Source organism: Oncorhynchus gorbuscha, linkage group LG17 (assembly GCF_021184085.1).
Source record: "Oncorhynchus gorbuscha isolate QuinsamMale2020 ecotype Even-year linkage group LG17, OgorEven_v1.0, whole genome shotgun sequence".
Classification (NCBI taxonomy): domain Eukaryota; kingdom Metazoa; phylum Chordata; class Actinopteri; order Salmoniformes; family Salmonidae; genus Oncorhynchus; species Oncorhynchus gorbuscha.
Genome location: NC_060189.1, coordinates 3,322,102 through 3,339,243, shown reverse-complemented (window position 1 = coordinate 3,339,243; position 17,142 = coordinate 3,322,102). Strand labels below are relative to the sequence as shown.

Genomic DNA, 17,142 nt, shown 5'->3' with positions numbered 1-17,142 from the left:
AAAGCTGTAGTCTTATTTTTGCTTTTCAATGTCACGTTTCTGCAGATGGGAAGACATGTCATAATGTACATCCCAAATGGCACCCTATTCCCTTTTTATAGTGCACTACATTTGACCACAGTCCCATAGTGCACTATACAGGGGAAGGGTGTAACTTGGGATGTACACATTGATTGTTTACATTCTAAATCTGTTCTTCAGAAGAATACTCTGATGGAAAGAGAGACAGCCTTATGGAATATTACCAGTTTAGACGTAATACACTATATTTTTAGGGTGGTTTCTCAAACATACTGTAGATTTAAGACTTGTCCTGGACTAACAGGCATGTTCAATGGGCAAAACTTTTTTTTTTTTTTTACGTCCAGGACTAGCCTTACTTTGTGCCCAGGAAACCGGCCCTTCAAGTTTAAATTTTTTTTAAATGCCTGCTAAAATAAAAGTTTTAAAAAGGCAAAAAGATTATTCTCTAATCTCCCAGTGTTTTCACATCTGTCCAAGGTTGGCACACAGACTGATGTTTCTAGGGTCGGTTTCCCCAGACACACATTAAATGAGTCGCTATTGAAAAATCGCTTTCTAGTTCAGGCCTAGGATGATTAATCTACGTCTGACAAACTGGTCCTGAATCAAACACGAGGTTTCTTTCAAGAATGTTCTCGCCGCGAAAGTAACGCACACCTATTTAGGCGAGGTGCTGGCTCGCGGAGTGGAACACTATAAATAAGATAATAAAGGAGAGCCAGCTTAGATGCAAAAAAAATGTTTTATGTCCAACGTTTCGACAGACAAGCTGTCTTCATCAGGGTATAAATCAAAACACGAGGTTTCTTTCATGAACGTATCAATGAAAATCTTTGTAGGCGAAACAGGTGCTCCACTTTGAAGGACACAGTTCAATGGTAATACTCGGTCCCAAATGGCACCCTATTCCATATATAGCGCATGACCAAAAGTAGTGCACTATGTAGGGAATAGTGGACCATGACCTCACTGCGAAGTCTCACTGAGAATCACAATGATTCTACTCTAAAACAAAGATGAACAGAGATAACCAACTGTCCTTTGTGTCACTCAGAAACACTCTCAGTCAGGGACGTTAGCTGCAGGCTCTTAAAATGTTACTTATCGACCAAGAGCATCAATGATTCCTTTTCCCAGGGGATCAACTGCAATAAGAATATATAGATTCAGAAAACAAGATGGTGAATTGTATTTTAAGATGTCTTGTAATTTGGATTAATATTCTTTGTTATCATATGGTGTCATATAAACTTCAATCAGTGAGTGAATGTTGTAAGAAATGAATGTATTTCTTTATACTGATCTACCTTTCCAAGCAGAGGGAGAAAGTACACACAACATAGTCAAAGATAGAAATTCATTTTACATCCAAATTCAATGTATGATTGTGTGATTTAAGGTCAAAAGTGCTTCAAGCCTGGAGGCACCTCCATCTTGAAAATGTATAAAGAAGAATCAAAACAGTATTGTATCTTCACAACACAGCGTCCTCCCACAAGTCATATATTTATGACTTAATAAAAAACATTAAACAGCTCCCCAAATCACAGATCACCTCTTACTATCAGAACTATCCTTTTGGTTCCAGTAAAATAAAACGTGGTTAGAATCTAATCTATCAGGTCATAATTATGTAATTATTACTAAACGAGCAAAACTCAAATTAAATTGCCACCGTGACAATTCCTTCCAATTTCCCTTGAATTTTGCTTGTGTAGGACAAGAAAAGCTCTGTCCATCTCAGCAGGAGTGGTAGTGTTAATTTCATTAAGGACACAGGAAACTGGCACATGTTGAGGGGGGGGTGTTGTATGGGAATAGGTACATCGGAGGAGGAAAGGAAACAGGAGAAAGGGAAACGCAAGGAATGGTGTAGTTTTCTTTCCAAGTGTCTCGTTCCTCCTCTAAACCCTTCAGTCCCATTAGATCACCAAAAGGGCCCGGTCTTAACCGAAGAAGCCCAGCTTCTCTCTCAGCCATTCCTCTGTCAGGTCCTCCGTGTTTCTGATCTCAAACACCTGGAAGAAATGAGGAAGAGCCGATAGAAGATGGATAACTGCCCCCTTTAAAAAAATTGTTTTTACATAATAAATAAATCAACATCTTGAAACCAATTTCATGTAAAACACATACTAATATATTTCTGGATGCAGCTGTATTTCAGTACTAGTTTATTAAATAAATACAGATAGCATTGAGCTCCAAAGACGAATAAACAGTTAAAACACTAACCTTGGTCAACTGGACAGTTTGCACCAGTTTGTTTTTGCTTCCGGCGTACATCATCTGTTGCTCGGGTTTACATCCTGACAGAAAAATAATAATACTATAAAACCAGAGAAATAGAACGAGGAAGTACAATGATACGTTTCTCTACGGGGAAGACTAATACCCGTTATATGCATGTATTATAATAATACTATAAAACCAGAGAAATAGAACGAGGAAGTACAATGATACGTTTCTCTACGGGGAAGACTAATACCCGTTATATGCATGTATTGGCCTATTTTTAATGCCTTTACCTCCCTTATCTTACCTCATTTGCACACACATATAGACTTTCTACTGTATTATTGACTGTATGTTTGTTTTACTACATGTGTAACTGTGTTGTTTGTGTCGAACTGCTATGCTTTATCTTGGCCAGGTCGCAGATGTAAATGAGAACTTGTTCTCAACTAGCCGACCTGGTTAAATAAAGTTATTTTTTAAAGTATTAAATTACTTAAAATTAAACATATTTTACTATCCAATAATAGTAAGGTAACCTTAGTTACCATGCCCTCATTGGTTAAAATGGCAGACTGAATTAATTTGTATTTTTTACAAGAATGGGCCAACACCTGTTGTTACAGGTATAGTCGCTACAGGGATGTTGAGGACCGGATGTTATCTTACCCACTGGACTGGAGAAGATGAAACAGAGAGGGTAAGAGACTCTCCCGTCGTCATGTTCGTACTTGTAGCTGTACACCACAAATGTGCAGAAGGTTAAAGAGAACTTTTAAAATAAGAGAGATTGGACTGTGCTCAATTCTTTGGGGCAGCAGGGTAGCCTAGTGGTTAGAGTGTAGAGGTGGTATGGTAGCCTAGTGGTTAGAGTGTAGAGGAGGCAGGGTAGCCTAGTGGTTAGAGTGTAGAGGAGGCAGGGTAGCCTAGTGGTTAGAGTGTAGAGGAGGCAGGGTAGCCTAGTGGTTAGAGTGTAGAGGAGGCAGGGTAGCCTAGTGGTTAGTGTAGAGGAGGCAGGGTAGCCTAGTGGTTAGAGTGTAGAGGAGGCAGGGTAGCCTAGTGGTTAGAGTGTAGAGGAGGCAGGGTAGCCTAGTGGTTAGAGTGTAGAGGAGGCAGGGTAGCCTAGTGGTTAGAGTGTAGAGGAGGCAGGGTAGCCTAGTGGTTAGAGTGTAGAGGAGGCAGGGTAGCCTAGTGGTTAGTGTGTAGAGGAGGCAGGGTAGCCTAGTGGTTAGTGTAGAGGAGGCAGGGTGGCCTAGTGGTTAGAGCGTAGAGGAGGCAGGGTAGCCTAGTGGTTAGAGTGTAGAGGTGGCAGGGTAGCCTGGTGGTTAGAGTGTAGAGGAGGCAGGGTGGCCTAGTGGTTAGAGCGTAGAGGAGGCAGGGTAGCCTAGTGGTTAGAGCGTAGAGGAGGTAGGGTGGCCTAGTGGTTAGAGCGTAGAGGAGGTAGGGTGGCCTAGTGGTTAGAGCGTAGAGGAGGCAGGGTAGCCTAGTGGTTAGAGTGTAGAGGAGGCAGGGTAGCCTAGTGGTTAGAGTGTAGAGGAGGCAGGGTAGCCTGGTGGTTAGAGCGTAGAGGAGGCAGGGTAGCCTAGTGGTTAGAGCGTAGAGGAGGTAGGGTGGCCTAGTGGTTAGAGCGTAGAGGAGGTAGGGTGGCCTAGTGGTTAGAGCGTAGAGGAGGTAGGGTGGCCTAGTGGTTAGAGCGTAGAGGAGGCAGGGTAGCCTAGTGGTTAGAGTGTAGAGGAGGCAGGGTAGCCTAGTGGTTAGAGTGTAGAGGAGGCAGGGTAGCCTAGTGGTTAGAGCGTAGAGGAGGCAGGGTAGCCTAGTGGTTAGAGCGTAGAGGAGGTAGGGTGGCCTAGTGGTTAGAGCGTAGAGGAGGTAGGGTGGCCTAGTGGTTAGAGCGTAGAGGAGGCAGGGTAGCCTAGTGGTTAGAGTGTAGAGGAGGCAGGGTAGCCTAGTGGTTAGAGTGTAGAGGAGGCAGGGTAGCCTAGTGGTTAGAGTGTAGAGGAGGCAGGGTAGCCTAGTGGTTAGAGTGTAGAGGAGGCAGGGTAGCCTAGTGGTTAGAGGGTAGAGGCGGCAGGGTAGCCTAGTGGTTAGAGTGTAGAGGAGGCAGGGTAGCCTAGTGGTTAGAGTGTAGAGGGGGCAGGGTAGCCTAGTGGTTAGAGTGTAGAGGAGGCAGGGTAGCCTAGTGGTTAGAGTGTAGAGGAGGCAGGGTAGCCTAGTGGTTAGAGCGTAGAGGAGGCAGGGTAGCCTAGTGGTTAGAGCGTAGAGGAGGTAGGGTGGCCTAGTGGTTAGAGCGTAGAGGAGGTAGGGTGGCCTAGTGGTTAGAGCGTAGAGGAGGCAGGGTAGCCTAGTGGTTAGAGTGTAGAGGAGGCAGGGTAGCCTAGTGGTTAGAGTGTAGAGGAGGCAGGGTAGCCTAGTGGTTAGAGTGTAGAGGAGGCAGGGTAGCCTAGTGGTTAGAGTGTAGAGGAGGCAGGGTAGCCTAGTGGTTAGAGGGTAGAGGCGGCAGGGTAGCCTAGTGGTTAGAGTGTAGAGGAGGCAGGGTAGCCTAGTGGTTAGAGTGTAGAGGGGGCAGGGTAGCCTAGTGGTTAGAGTGTAATAGAGGCAGGGTAGCCTAGTGGTTAGAGTGTAGAGGAGGCAGGGTAGCCTAGTGGTTAGAGTGTAGAGGAGGCAGGGTAGCCTAGTGGTTAGAGTATAGAGGAGGCAGGGTAGCCTAGTGGTTAGAGTATAGAGGAGGCAGGGTAGCCTAGTGGTTAGAGCGTTGGACTAGTAATCGTAAGGTTTCAAGTTCAAACCCCCGAGCTGACAAGGTACAAATCTGTCGTTCTGCCCCCTGAACACGTCAGTTAACCCACTGTTCCTAGGCCGTCATTGTAAATAAGAATTTGTTCTTAACTAGTTAAATAAAGGATAAATAAAAAAGATTTGGGCCAAATGAATGTATTTCAATTGACTGATTTCCTTATATGAACTGTAACTCAGTAAAATGGTTGAAATGTTGGTGTTTATATATTTTTTGGTTCAGTATAGATCAAAGGATATCTGGGCTGTCTTTCAGGCAGCTCATCCTTCAGATCATCAGGAGAAATATCCTTGAATGAGAGAGAGAAGGTATTCCAGGTTAAATATGTACTGTACAACTGTAGGTTCACGCTACGGTCCTTCTGTAGCTCAGTTGGTAGAGCATGGCGCTTGTAACGCCAGGGTAGTGGGTTCGATCCCCGGAACCACCCATACGTAGAATGTATGCACACATGACTGTAAGTCGCTTTGGATAAAAGCGTCTGCTAAATGGCATATATTATTATTATTACATCATACAAGACACTAGGTGTGTGGATGAAGACACTGATCAACACTGACATCATCCTAACAATAACCAATCTGGCAACTCACCTCATGTTCTTCATCAAGGATGACAAGCTGCTTGTCCTTGTCAATCTTCACTGAGAAAGAGAAAACACCCCCCCCCCCCAAAATAAATATTTAGGAAAAATGTTCCTCAACAGTCAATATGTTGGTCCTTCCCAAGCACTTGACCCTAGCACAATATGTATGTAGAAGCAACAAATAAAATTTATTGTCAACTTTAGATTCTTTATGATTAGAAGGATACTGACTGATTTATGATTAGGAGGACACTGACTGATTTATGGTCAAAGGATACTGACTGATTTATGATTAGGAGGACACTGACTGATTTATGGTCAAAGGATACTGACTGATTTATGGTCAAAGGATACTGACTTACAGATTTGTGGATACTTACCGATTTGTGGATACTTACCGATTTGTGATTAAGAGGATACTTACTGATGATAGCAGCATTGTTAGTCTCCTTCCGGAAGCGGAATTCCCGTAGCTTTTTCACTAGGTCTTCATCAACGTCACACACAACCAGTGATTCACTCTAGAAGTAATGGATAGATGGGAAAGCCTTCATAAAGCCTCTCAAGAGTTGAGAGTGCTGATCTGGAATCAGTTATGCTTTTGATGATAATAAAATACGATTACGTGGACAGGGGAGACCTGATCCTAGATCAGCACTCCTACTCAGAGATGCTTAATGAATATGGGGCCAGGAATAAGAATGGTCGTGATGTCTCATTGCAAAGGAGATCAGATCCCTCTAACACGTGATTGGGATCTTTTAATGACGGCCTACAGAATAATTATTGAGATGGTCATTATATATAAAGATAGATCTCTGAACTTGCAAATTCTATTAACTTGTGATACATTTTTTGCGATCAATGATCTGACCACCAGCCACACCTGATAATTGATGTGTCCTGGAATGAGCAGGGATCTTCATTTACGTAACATTTCTGAATCATTATTCATGATGGGTTAAATTCCTTTGTTCAATGGCCTACTCTGGATAGGATTTGACAGGTATAACAGGAAATAACGACGTGCACCGATTTAGCAACTACAGGGTTATACAAATATTTTAGTACTCTCAAATATGAGAGATGCGCATCCCTGACAATGCCGAGTTTAATTTGTCTTGAAGCCAAGTTTAGCTAGCTAACTAGATAGGTCTCGAAAACTACAGGAAATGCGAATCCAGCTAGATAGCTGGCTGGCATGCATTTTATACACAAAGAGCATAACATCTGATATTAATAGTCAAGGCACTTTGACGATCTGAAATGAGCTAGTTTCATCGAGTAGCTCGGGTAATTACACGGGAATTTGATGTGGCTAACTTTCTCAGACAATGCATGGAGTTATCCGTTAACCAGCTAGCCAGCTAGCAAGCTATCTATCCATATCGTGACATGTTGCAGCATATCACATCGAGCTGGGTGGAACAACTGCATATTTAATTAAAAACAAGCGGAAACTCATTTCGAATTAAAAAGAGGCGATTATGCAAACAGAGGATCTCAAACGGTTGCAACTTGAAAATAATCTCTGGCTAAATACATTTTAGAAAGGTTTTTTGTCAACCCATCTCAGGAACAACTTACCATTTTTTTCCCCTGAAGCGCAGACTCAATTGATCTGTCTAGACCGGAGGAGGGCAGTACAGAACAGTAATATTTTTTTTTCGCCCCCAACATAATCTTGTGACTCTGATCTGACCAATCCCCGCCCCCACACCAATTTAAAATAATTTATTTGGGAATAATTTTAAGTATCACATCATACTAGTACTAGTTGATTTTTTTTTTACTCATACAAAGTTGAGAGAGAAAGGGTAAGATGTTCTTTTATTTAAACAAAAATAATAAATAAATTGTCATCTTCCTTTGCCCGACTGCAAATCTAAGAAAAATGTGTGTGACTCTGGAACGCACCCATTCGGTTCCAACCCCGTTTCCTTCCGCCCAATGATGACGTCATATTCTAGGCGTGAAGTGCAGGTCTGTACACTTCCTTTATTCCAGGAGTTTTTTTTGTACAGTATTATTTTTTAATTTTTTATCTCTCAACTGGCAAATTCTTGTTGTTTCTAACTTTAGAATTTGTTAAAGACGTCCCTCTTTTTGTCGAGGTAATGTTGAAAAGCCTAACATACTTTTACAAACATTTCTTTATTGTACTTTGATCGTTTGAGCAGCATAAATATGTAGAATCAGTTGGTAGCTGGCTAATGTTTGCTAGCTAATGTTAGATAATGTTAGCTGTACATCGAGCCAGCTAGCTTTCTACACGTGAACAACACTAACCAGCCTGCAATCCAGTTTAATTTAACGTTTATAGGTAGCTTGTGATATCTTAACTATGTTGCTATTTACTTCAGGCTGTTATAACTAAAGTAGCTAATAGGCTATAATAGGTTATGCTTCAGACCTAACAACTTTACCCCCCCATTACCTTTCAGGACATGGATTTCTCGGTAAGTTAGCTACTTTTATTAATCACGTTTATTATCAAGGTATGCCTGTTTTAAGATGGTAAATGTGTTGGTGAAGATCATGGTAGCAACCTCCCTGTTTTTCTTGTATGTAGCTGGCAGATGCCATAGCTGACGATGTCCCGGGCCAAGCTGAGAAAGCGGCTAACCCCAACCCAGCCGCCCCCAACGGCCCTCCGCCCACTAACCCAGGATGGCCTGGTTCGGCCCCCGGAGCCCCCACACAGCCTTCTGCTCCTGGGGGATTCCCTGGGGGGCCACAGTCTGGTCCAAGGGCCCCAGGGCAGTTCCCTGGAAGTCAAGGATCCTTCTCTTCCGGTCCCGGAGCACCAGGGCAGTATCCTGGAGCTCCCTCTGCCCCTGGTGGGTTCCCGCCCGGCCCAGGGGTACCGGCACAGTACCCAGCTGGACCTGGAGCCCCGGGACAGTACCCAGCTGGACCTGGAGCCCCTGGACAGTACCCAGCTGGACCTGGAGCCCCGGGACAGTACCCAGCTGGACCTGGAGCCCCTGGACAGTACCCAGCTGGACCTGGAGCCCCTGGACAGTACCCAGCTGGGCCTGGAGCCCCGGGACAGTACCCAGCTGGACCTGGAGCCCCAGGACAGTACCCAGCTGGGCCAGGAGCCCCAGGACAGTACCCAGCTGGGCCTGGAGCCCCGGGACAGTACCCAGCTGGACCTGGAGCCCCTGGACAGTACCCAGCTGGACCTGGAGCCCCAGGACAGTACCCAGCTGGACCTGGAGCCCCAGGACAGTACCCAGCTGGGCCAGGAGCTCCGGGGCAATACCCACCCGGGCCTGGAGCCCCTGGACAGTTCCCTGGAGCCCCCATGCAGTACCCGTCTGGACCCTTCCAAACTAGCCCCGGAGCACCAACAGGACCCTACCCCAATGTGCCTTACCCAGGAGCCCAGCCTGGTGGGGGGATGTATGGTCCTGGAGGTCCAGGAGCTGCCTTCCCTGGTGGAGCCTTCCCTCCCATCCCCCCTGGATCATGGGGTCCTCGCGGTGGTGGAGGCTTTCCTTCCCAGCCCGGCCACCCAGGGCCCATGGGACCATACGGGGGGCAAGCAGCTCCAGGAGGCATGCCGGTGAGTAAATACATGCTATTAAAACACCACACGTTGCTGCTTGCTTGCTTGCTTCCTTCCTGGTGCACTTCTGTCCTAGTCTTCACCAGAGGATCTCTGTATACGTGGTGTGGCTCTTTTTTTGGGGGGGGGGGGTTCTTGCCTCGTTTTACCTTCCTGATTTTGCAAGCTTACATTAAGCGCAGCAGTTAGGATGGTGGATCAGAGATTTGCTGCTGTAAAGTGGTGTTTGTCTCCTAGAAACAGCACTGCAATAACATTATACTGGTCTGAGGTGTTTTCTGCAGGGCGCAAACCGCAAAAGACAAGGCAAGGCAAAACAACAGAACATTTACAGTAATATCGTAATGTATCATTTACAGTAATATCGCAATGTATCATTTACAGTAATATCGCAATGTATCATTTACAGTAATATCGTAATGTATCATTTACAGTAATATCGTAATGTATCATTTACAGTAATATCGCAATGTATCATTTACAGTAATATCGCAATGTATCATTTACAGTAATATCGTAATGTATTCTTGTCTTTCAGCCCAGACATAATATACCATATCCACCACATTTTTGAAAGCACTGAACTCTTCAGATTTTCAGTCAGATGAGGACACCAGCCACAGAAAATCACCTCGTGGTTTGGTTTAAGAAAAACAAGAAAGCAGCAGCATCATGTATTTGGTTGAAGAGGTTTTTACTAGCTAATACCTGGGGGGAGGGGAGGGGGGGGGTAATGTTTGCTGTCATTCAATACATTTCATATTATTTCACTCTTGAACTTTCATTAAGTCACACTTATCTTTTATAATAACATTTTATTTGCTACTTTCTAAAAAAAAGCCAAACATCATTTGGGTAGTAATCGTCCTGTACTTGTGTGTTTTGCCAGCGTTGATAAAGTGTCCAATTGTGTTAAATATTTTAAATAAAGAATACTATCACCTGTGTTCTGATTGTTATTATTATTTTTTTGCATCGCAGTGTTTAAAGAAGTAGTTTGGGATGTATGCCCGGTTAAGTTAAATTAATCAAGAGGTGATGCTATATATATATTTAATATATACCACCTGTGTGTATACAATTTAATATATACCACCTGTGTGTATACAATTTAATATATACCACCTGTGTGTATACAATTTAATATATACCACCTGTGTGTATATATACAATTTAATATATAACACCTGTGTATATACAATTTAATATATACCACCTGTGTGTATAGATATATATATATTTAAATTCATATATACCATCTGTATGTGTGTGTGTGTGTGTATGTTACTGTATATGTTACTGTATTTTACTGTCTATAATCACTGTTTTGGTTCACCTTTCAGAGTTATGGTGTGGGTGTGGGTGGGTGGATGTGTGTGGGTGGATGTGTGTGTGTGTGTGTGTGTGTGTGTGTGTGTGTGTGTGTGTGTGTGTGTGTGTGTATATATATGTATATGTATGTATGTATATATATATACACAGGTGGTACCACTGGTTGAAGGAAATGACGTTTCAACTCATCCAGTTAATCCTGTTGAGACTCGGCCCTATTAGGCTCATGTAGAGTGTCAGGTTCTGGTTTGTTTGGTGAAGGGCGTAGTGGAGACTTCTTAAGGGAGGGAGGGGGGTGACTCATTTTTCCAGTGGCGTTTGGAATGTAGGCGAGGTTCTGGAGTTAGCCAACATAGTCGTTTCATTACTCATCATGAGAGTTTTATTTTTTATCAATAAGGAAATTATTTTGAATTTGTCAGGAAGCTTGATTTGTATTTCGTCCTTGATATAATAAGGATGTATCTACTATGTCTTAATTATAACTAAGTGACAGGTTTAGTGGCACCACTGGACAGTGGTCAATTTCTCTTGAAACCTGATACAATGTCACTTAATAAAGCTCATATATTCAATATTCTTACCAATTCTTAATCCAATCCACTTTTATTTTTATTGAAATGTGTATTTATTAATATTGAAATGTGTACTTATTAATATTGAAATGTACATATTTTTATTGAAATGTGTATTTATTAATATTGAAATGTGTACTTATTAATATTGAAATGTGTACTTATTTTTATTGAAATGTGTATTTATTAATATTGAAATGTGTACTTATTAATATTGAAATGTGTACTTCTATTGGATCTGTTGTTGAGAAAGGCAATTTCTATTAGTTTTGTCTTTAAGCCCTTTACTATTGCCCTTCCAGAACCTGTACTGTTTAAGCACCATCAGTTTCAGCCAGTGCCCTACGAACTGCCTCTCCCTGCTGGCATAATGCCCAGGCTACTGATCACCATAGTAGGGGAACCCAACCCCGGAGGGGACCGGTAGGTGCTCACACTACTACACTAGGCTACAGGATTCATCAATCCGTTCATGCTCCCCTTTAATTTATCCATTCAATTACATATGTTCCAGTAATGCTCATACAGGGTGTTTTCACATATAGTCCTCCTGTAGAAGGTCTGATCTGTCCTCCTATAGAAGGTCTGATCTGTCCTCCTATAGAAGGTCTGATCTGTCCTCCTGTAGAAGGTCTGACCTGTCCTCCTATAGAAGGTCTGATCTGTCCTCCTGTAGAAGGTCTGATCTGTCCTCCTGTAGAAGGTCTGATCTGTCCTCCTATAGAAGGTCTGATCTGTCCTCCTGTAGAAGGTCTGATCTGTCCTCCTATAGAAAGTCTGATCTGTCCTCCTATAGAAGGTCTGATCTGTCCTCCTATAGAAGGTCTGATCTGTCCTCCTATAGAAGGTCTGATCTGTCCTCCTATAGAAGGTCTGACCTGTCCTCCTGTAGAAGGTCTGACCTGTCCTCCTGTAGAAGGTCTGATCCGTCCTCCTGTAGAAGGTCTGATCTGTCCTCATATAGAAGGTCGGATCTGTCCTCCTATAGAAGGTCTGATCTGTCCTCCTATAGAAGGTCTGATCTGTCCTCCTGTAGAAGGTCTGACCTGTCCTCCTATAGAAGGTCTGATCTGTCCTCCTGTAGAAGGTCTGATCCGTCCTCCTATAGAAGGTCTGATCTGTCCTCCTATAGAAGGTCTGATCTGTCCTCCTATAGAAGGCCTGATCTGTCCTCTCATAAAAAGGTCTGACCTGTCCTCCTATAGAAGGTCCGATCTGTCCTCTCATAAAAAGATCCGATCTGTCCTCCTATAGAAGGTCTGATCTGTCGTCCTATAGAAGGTCTGATCTGTCATCTCATAAAAGGATCCGATCTGTCCTCCTATAGAAGGTCTGATCTGTCCTCTCATTAAAAAATCCGATCTGTCCTCCTATAGAAGGTCTGATCTGTCCTCTCATAAAAAGATCCGATCTGTCCTCCTATAGGTCTGATCTGTCCTCCTATAGAAGGTCTGATCTGTCCTCTCATAAAAAGATCCGATCTGTCCTCCTATAGAAGGTCTGATCTGTCCTCTCATAAAAAGATCTGATCTGTTCTCTTTTTGCAAACAAATATACTCAACTAAAAAAATTCCACACCATATTTTGGTATTTCTGTGCATCTCTGATCATTGCTAATCAATATCCAAAAACGACACACGTTTATTTTCGGCCAAACCTGCACATCATCTCTCTTGTGTGGCACCAATGTGAGAAGTTATGACAGGGGAAATGGCGTAGCAGTAGTCTAGTGTTTGGTGAGTGAATAATGACAAGCAAACCTTTTGGGGGGGTTCGGTCACATTGCCCTAAAGAAGGGGAATCAGAATCCCGGAGTTCAAGAGAACCGAACTCAGATCACCTCTCAAGTTCAGTTTGATTTGCTTCGGTGGCCTCTTTTGAGGGATCTCAGTTCCTTTTGGAATGTTCATACTGCACACATTCCATAGAAATCTTTTATTTGCTGAGCTGTGTCTGTCCTGTCCTGCCTGCAGCTGAAGATCCTAGTGGAAGAGGACTCGTTTAAATTAGCTGGGGGTGGGAACCATTGTCTGGAGGATGAGCACAGAGCCGGAGGGTTTGAAGACGTCACCCTGCTGCGTGTAGTGGCGGGACGTCACTCTCTACAGCGTGGACCCTAGTATGATCTAACACTCAGAGACTACGGACTGAGTCCCAAATGGCACCCTATTCCCTATGTAGTACACTACCTTTGACCAGAGCCTATGGGCAAATGGACTGGGTGGGTGGGGTTGCAGGTCACGTACACCCCTTTTCACACTACAGGGCCGACCCGAACCAAACTGTTGCTAGCTCATTATCCATCCAAAAGGACAATGTGAAAATAGAATATCTAGGGCCAGCTCAGTGCAGCTTGGTTTGGCTCAGTAGTGTGAAAAGCCCAATACAATATGTTCTTTAGGCTATGGGAAAATGCCCTTTTCTTATAATTCTGGGCACAATCAAATGACTGTCGTATATTGTGGTAGATAATGTATACAAATGAGGGAAGGGAACTAGACTATGTAATGGTAGCAGAGGAGGAGAGATCTGCTTTGAATGTCTCTTACCGTTCTTGGGAAAGTAACCTCGTTTATTCTTTTTTACCTTTATTTAACCAGGCAAGTCATTTAAGAACAAATTCTTATTTTCAATGACTGCCTAGGAACAGTGGGTTAACTGCCTGTTCAGGGGCAGATTGACAGATTTGTACCTTGTCAGCTCGGGGGGGTTTGAACTTGCAACCTTCCGGTTACTAGTCTAACGCTCTAACCACTAGGCTACCCTGCCACCCCGCTCTGCATGAAATGTCTAGGCCAATGGGGGCGTGTCCTTAGCATTTCACAATGTTTTCATGACAGCAGAACAGTAGGCTTCGGCTGTATTTGATATTTTATGTTTTATTTAAACTTGGCAAGTCAGTTAAGAACAAATTCTTATTTACAACGACGGCCTACCCCCGGCCAAACTCTTACGACGCTGGGCCAATTGTGCGCCGCCCTATGGGACTCCCAATCACAGCCGATTGTGATACAGCCTTGCAATCGAACCAGGGTCTGTAATGATGCCTCTAGCACTGAGATGCAGTGCCTTAGACCATTGTGCCACTCGGGAGCCCCCAAAATATGTTACTGTATTTTACTGTCTATAATCACTGTTTTGGTTCACCTTTCAGAGTTATGGTGTGGGTGTGGGTGTGTGGGTGGGTGGATGTGTGTGGGTGGATGTGTGTGTGTGTGTGTGTGTGTGTGTGTGTGTGTGTGTGTGTGTGTGTGTGTGTGTGTGTGTGTGTGTGTGTGTGTGTGTGTGTGTGTGTGTGTGTGTGTGTGTGTGTGTGTGTGTGTCGGACTGAAAATCAGTGTGGCTTTTGCTTTGAACCACTTTATTTTATTGCTGTGAGGCTGCGAGGCTGCGAGGCTGCGAGGCTGCGAGGCTGCGAGGCTGTGAGGCTGTGAGGCTGTGAGACTAGATGGACATGGACAGACTAGCATAATAGACGGAGCCTTTGGGTGGCTGCACTCGGTCTTCTTTTAGCTAGATCTAGCTCGTAAATCATAGCAAATGTGTATCTTTTAATTTGTCAGTATTAATCCTTGACTGTCTGTCATCTCCCGATTCGACTTGAGGATCACATCAGGTTATCACTGATTTTATTTTGCAAAAGATTATTGCAAGAAGACAGATCTACAGTAAAAATGTGATTGAACTGTAGTAAATCAATGTATGACTTTGTAGATTCGTTGCCAAAGACAATGTATTGTTTTAATAATAAGGGTTGTCTAAGACAAAGGTATTGTTTTAATAATAAGGGTTGTCTAAGACAAAGGTATTGTTTTAATAATAAGGGTTGTCTAAGACAAAGGTATTGTTTTAATAATAAGGGTTGTCTAAGACAAAGGTATTGTTTTAATAATAAGGCTTGTCTAAGACAAAGGTATTGTTTTAATAATAAGGGTTGTTTAAGACTGGTTATCAATGGGGTTTCTACAGCTACAACAGTCACACATTGCTCTGCCTGAAGTACACCTTCATGTGCAACTGTTTGATCAGGTGTAGGGTTTAGTTGCCCCACCTAGACGCTGATCTTGGGTCAGTTTTGCATCCCCCCCAAGGGTTAAGGGAGGGGAATCTGATCCTAGACCTGTACCTAGGAGAAACTACCCCTGAGCGATTATCATTAGGTACTTACAATTCTGTACAAATACCCCCTGTGGATAGGCCAGGCACCCCCAGGGGTACTACTTCCCAGCTAGTACCCCCAGATTGAGAAACATTTGTTTCTCTTGATCGACAGTAACAGTTACGGGTGGTTCAATCAAAGGTCACGAGTAGAGCGGTAGATTGAAGAGCATTCTGGGAAGTGGAGTTCTAGTCCATCAGAGAGCAGGAAACTGCAGGCAATCGATACGGTACTCCTGTATGAGTTCACCTTCACATTTATAACTACCCTGAAAAACAGCTATTTAGCTTGTCCTCTGGATTCCTAACATCATGAACGGGTCAGCAATGTATACTGCGCCTATCGTGCTGGATATAAAGTTGAAAAGAGGACCACAAGGTAAGAAAATAGCTTTCACTCTGAAATATCTACTGTTAGTTGGCAAGCTTGCAAACGGATGGCCTGGATAGCTAACTGTTCAGAGCTAGCTGTCTGTCTTTATTTAATTTATGCCAATTTGGTAGCTAATCTGGATATTGCAAATAGGCTTCAATTTGAACGCCACGAGATCATTTGTTTTGCTACTAGCCAAATGAGGACCTAGCTAGCAGCTAGCAATGCTAACTACACTGAACTAAAATATAAACGCAACAAACAATTTCAAAGATTTTACTGAGTTACAGTTCATATAAGGAAACCAGTCAATTTAAATTAATTCAATAGACCCTGATCTATGGATTTCACATGACTGGGAATACAGATGTACATTACCAGTCAAAAGTTTGGACACTTCATTCCAGGGTTTCCTTATTTTTACTATTTTCTACATTGTAGAATAATAATGAAGACATCAAAACTATGAAATAACACACATGGAATCATGTAGTAACCAAAAAAAGTGTTAAACAAATGAAAATGTATTTTATATTTGAGATTCTTCAAGGAAGTCACCCTTTGCCTTGATGACAGCTTTGCACACTCTTGGTGTTCTCTCAACCAACTTCATGAGGTAGTCACCTGGAATGCATTTCAATTAACAGGTATGCCTTGTTAATTTGTGGAATTTCTTTCCTTAATGCGTTTGAGCCAATCAGTTGTGTTGTGACACGGTAGGGGTGGTGTCCAGAAGATCGCCCTATTTCGTAAAATAGGAAAGGAAGACCCAGAGTTAACTTTGCTGCATAGGATAAGCTCATTAGGTACCAGCTTCAGAAATTGCAGGCCAAATAAATTCTTCAGAGTTCAAGTAACAAACACATCTCAACATCAACTGTTCAAAGGAGACTGTATGAATCAGGCCTTCATTGGTGAATTGCTGCAAAGAAACCACTACTAAATGACACCAATAAGAAGGAGACTTGCTTGGGCCAAGAAACACGAGCAATGGACATAACACCGGAGGAAATCTGTCCTTTGGTCTGATGTGTACAAATTTGAGATTTTTGGTTCCAACCGCCATCCATGTCTTTGTGAGATGCAGAGTAGGTGAACGGATGATCTCTGCATGTGTGGTTCCCACCGTGAAGCATGGAGGAGGAGGTGTGATGGTGTGGGGTGCTTTGCTGGTGACACTGTCAGTGATTTATTTAAAGTCAAAGGCACACTTAACCAGCATGGCTACCACAGCATTCTGCAGCGATATCCCATCCCACTATCATTTGTTTATCAACTGGACAATGACCCAACACACCTCCAGGCTGTGTAAGGGCTATTTTACCAAGAAGGAGAGTGATGGAGAGCTGCATCAGATGACCTGGTCTCAACATTCACCTGATTGAGATGGTTTGGGATGAGTTGACCACAGAGTGAAGGAACAGCAGCCAACAAGTGCTCAGCATATTGTTTTTCCAAGACTGTTGGGAAAGCATTCCAGGTGAAGTTGGTTGA

At 43.3% G+C, this 17,142-nt stretch overlaps 3 protein-coding genes across 5 annotated transcripts in view; 2 read left to right on the top strand and 1 right to left on the bottom strand.

Moving 5' to 3' along the window:
• Positions 1-17,142, top strand: part of LOC124001333 (deubiquitinase DESI2-like) — a 1,147,470-nt gene that overhangs the window by 1,107,001 nt on the left and 23,327 nt on the right. The gene's annotated exons all lie outside the window — the stretch shown is intronic.
• On the bottom strand, positions 424-7,316 carry gmfb (glia maturation factor, beta). The gene is made up of 7 exons (XM_046308049.1): positions 7,224-7,316; positions 6,061-6,157; positions 5,644-5,693; positions 5,290-5,339; positions 2,926-3,008; positions 2,257-2,330; positions 424-2,042 (listed from the first exon to the last, which is right to left on the bottom strand). The coding sequence occupies exons 1-7, from the start codon at positions 7,314-7,316 to the stop codon at positions 1,971-1,973; spliced, it is 519 nt and encodes a 172-aa protein (XP_046164005.1). The 3' UTR covers positions 424-1,970.
• Positions 7,592-10,157, top strand: LOC124001330 (basic proline-rich protein-like). 3 transcript variants are annotated; one of them, XM_046308045.1, is made up of 5 exons: positions 7,592-7,750; positions 8,081-8,095; positions 8,209-9,207; positions 9,448-9,516; positions 9,749-10,157. In XM_046308045.1, the coding sequence occupies exons 2-4, from the start codon at positions 8,084-8,086 to the stop codon at positions 9,478-9,480; spliced, it is 1,044 nt and encodes a 347-aa protein (XP_046164001.1). In that variant the 5' UTR covers positions 7,592-7,750; positions 8,081-8,083; the 3' UTR covers positions 9,481-9,516; positions 9,749-10,157. The 3 variants fall into 3 exon arrangements, with proteins under 3 accessions (XP_046164001.1, XP_046163999.1, XP_046163998.1); XM_046308042.1 differs by lacking the exon at positions 9,749-10,157 and adding an exon at positions 9,632-9,737 and having other exon boundaries at positions 7,604-7,750; positions 9,448-9,556; XM_046308043.1 differs by lacking the exon at positions 9,448-9,516.

Bases quoted from the DNA above. Each gene is read 5' to 3' on its own strand.
- gmfb (XM_046308049.1), bottom strand. From the start codon at position 7,316: ATGTTGGGGGCGAAAAAAAAATATTACTGTTCTGTACTGCCCTCCTCC. The intron at 6,158-7,223 runs GTAAGTTGTTCC...CATTACTTCTAG, and splicing joins CGCTTCAGGGGAAAAAAATG to AGTGAATCACTGGTTGTGTG. The intron at 5,694-6,060 runs GTAAGTATCCTC...TCTCTTTCTCAG, and splicing joins TAACAATGCTGCTATCATCA to TGAAGATTGACAAGGACAAG.
- LOC124001330 (XM_046308042.1), top strand. From the start codon at position 8,231: ATGTCCCGGGCCAAGCTGAGAAAGCGGCTAACCCCAACCCAGCCGCCC. The intron at 9,208-9,447 runs GTGAGTAAATAC...TTTGTCTCCTAG, and splicing joins CAGCTCCAGGAGGCATGCCG to AAACAGCACTGCAATAACAT.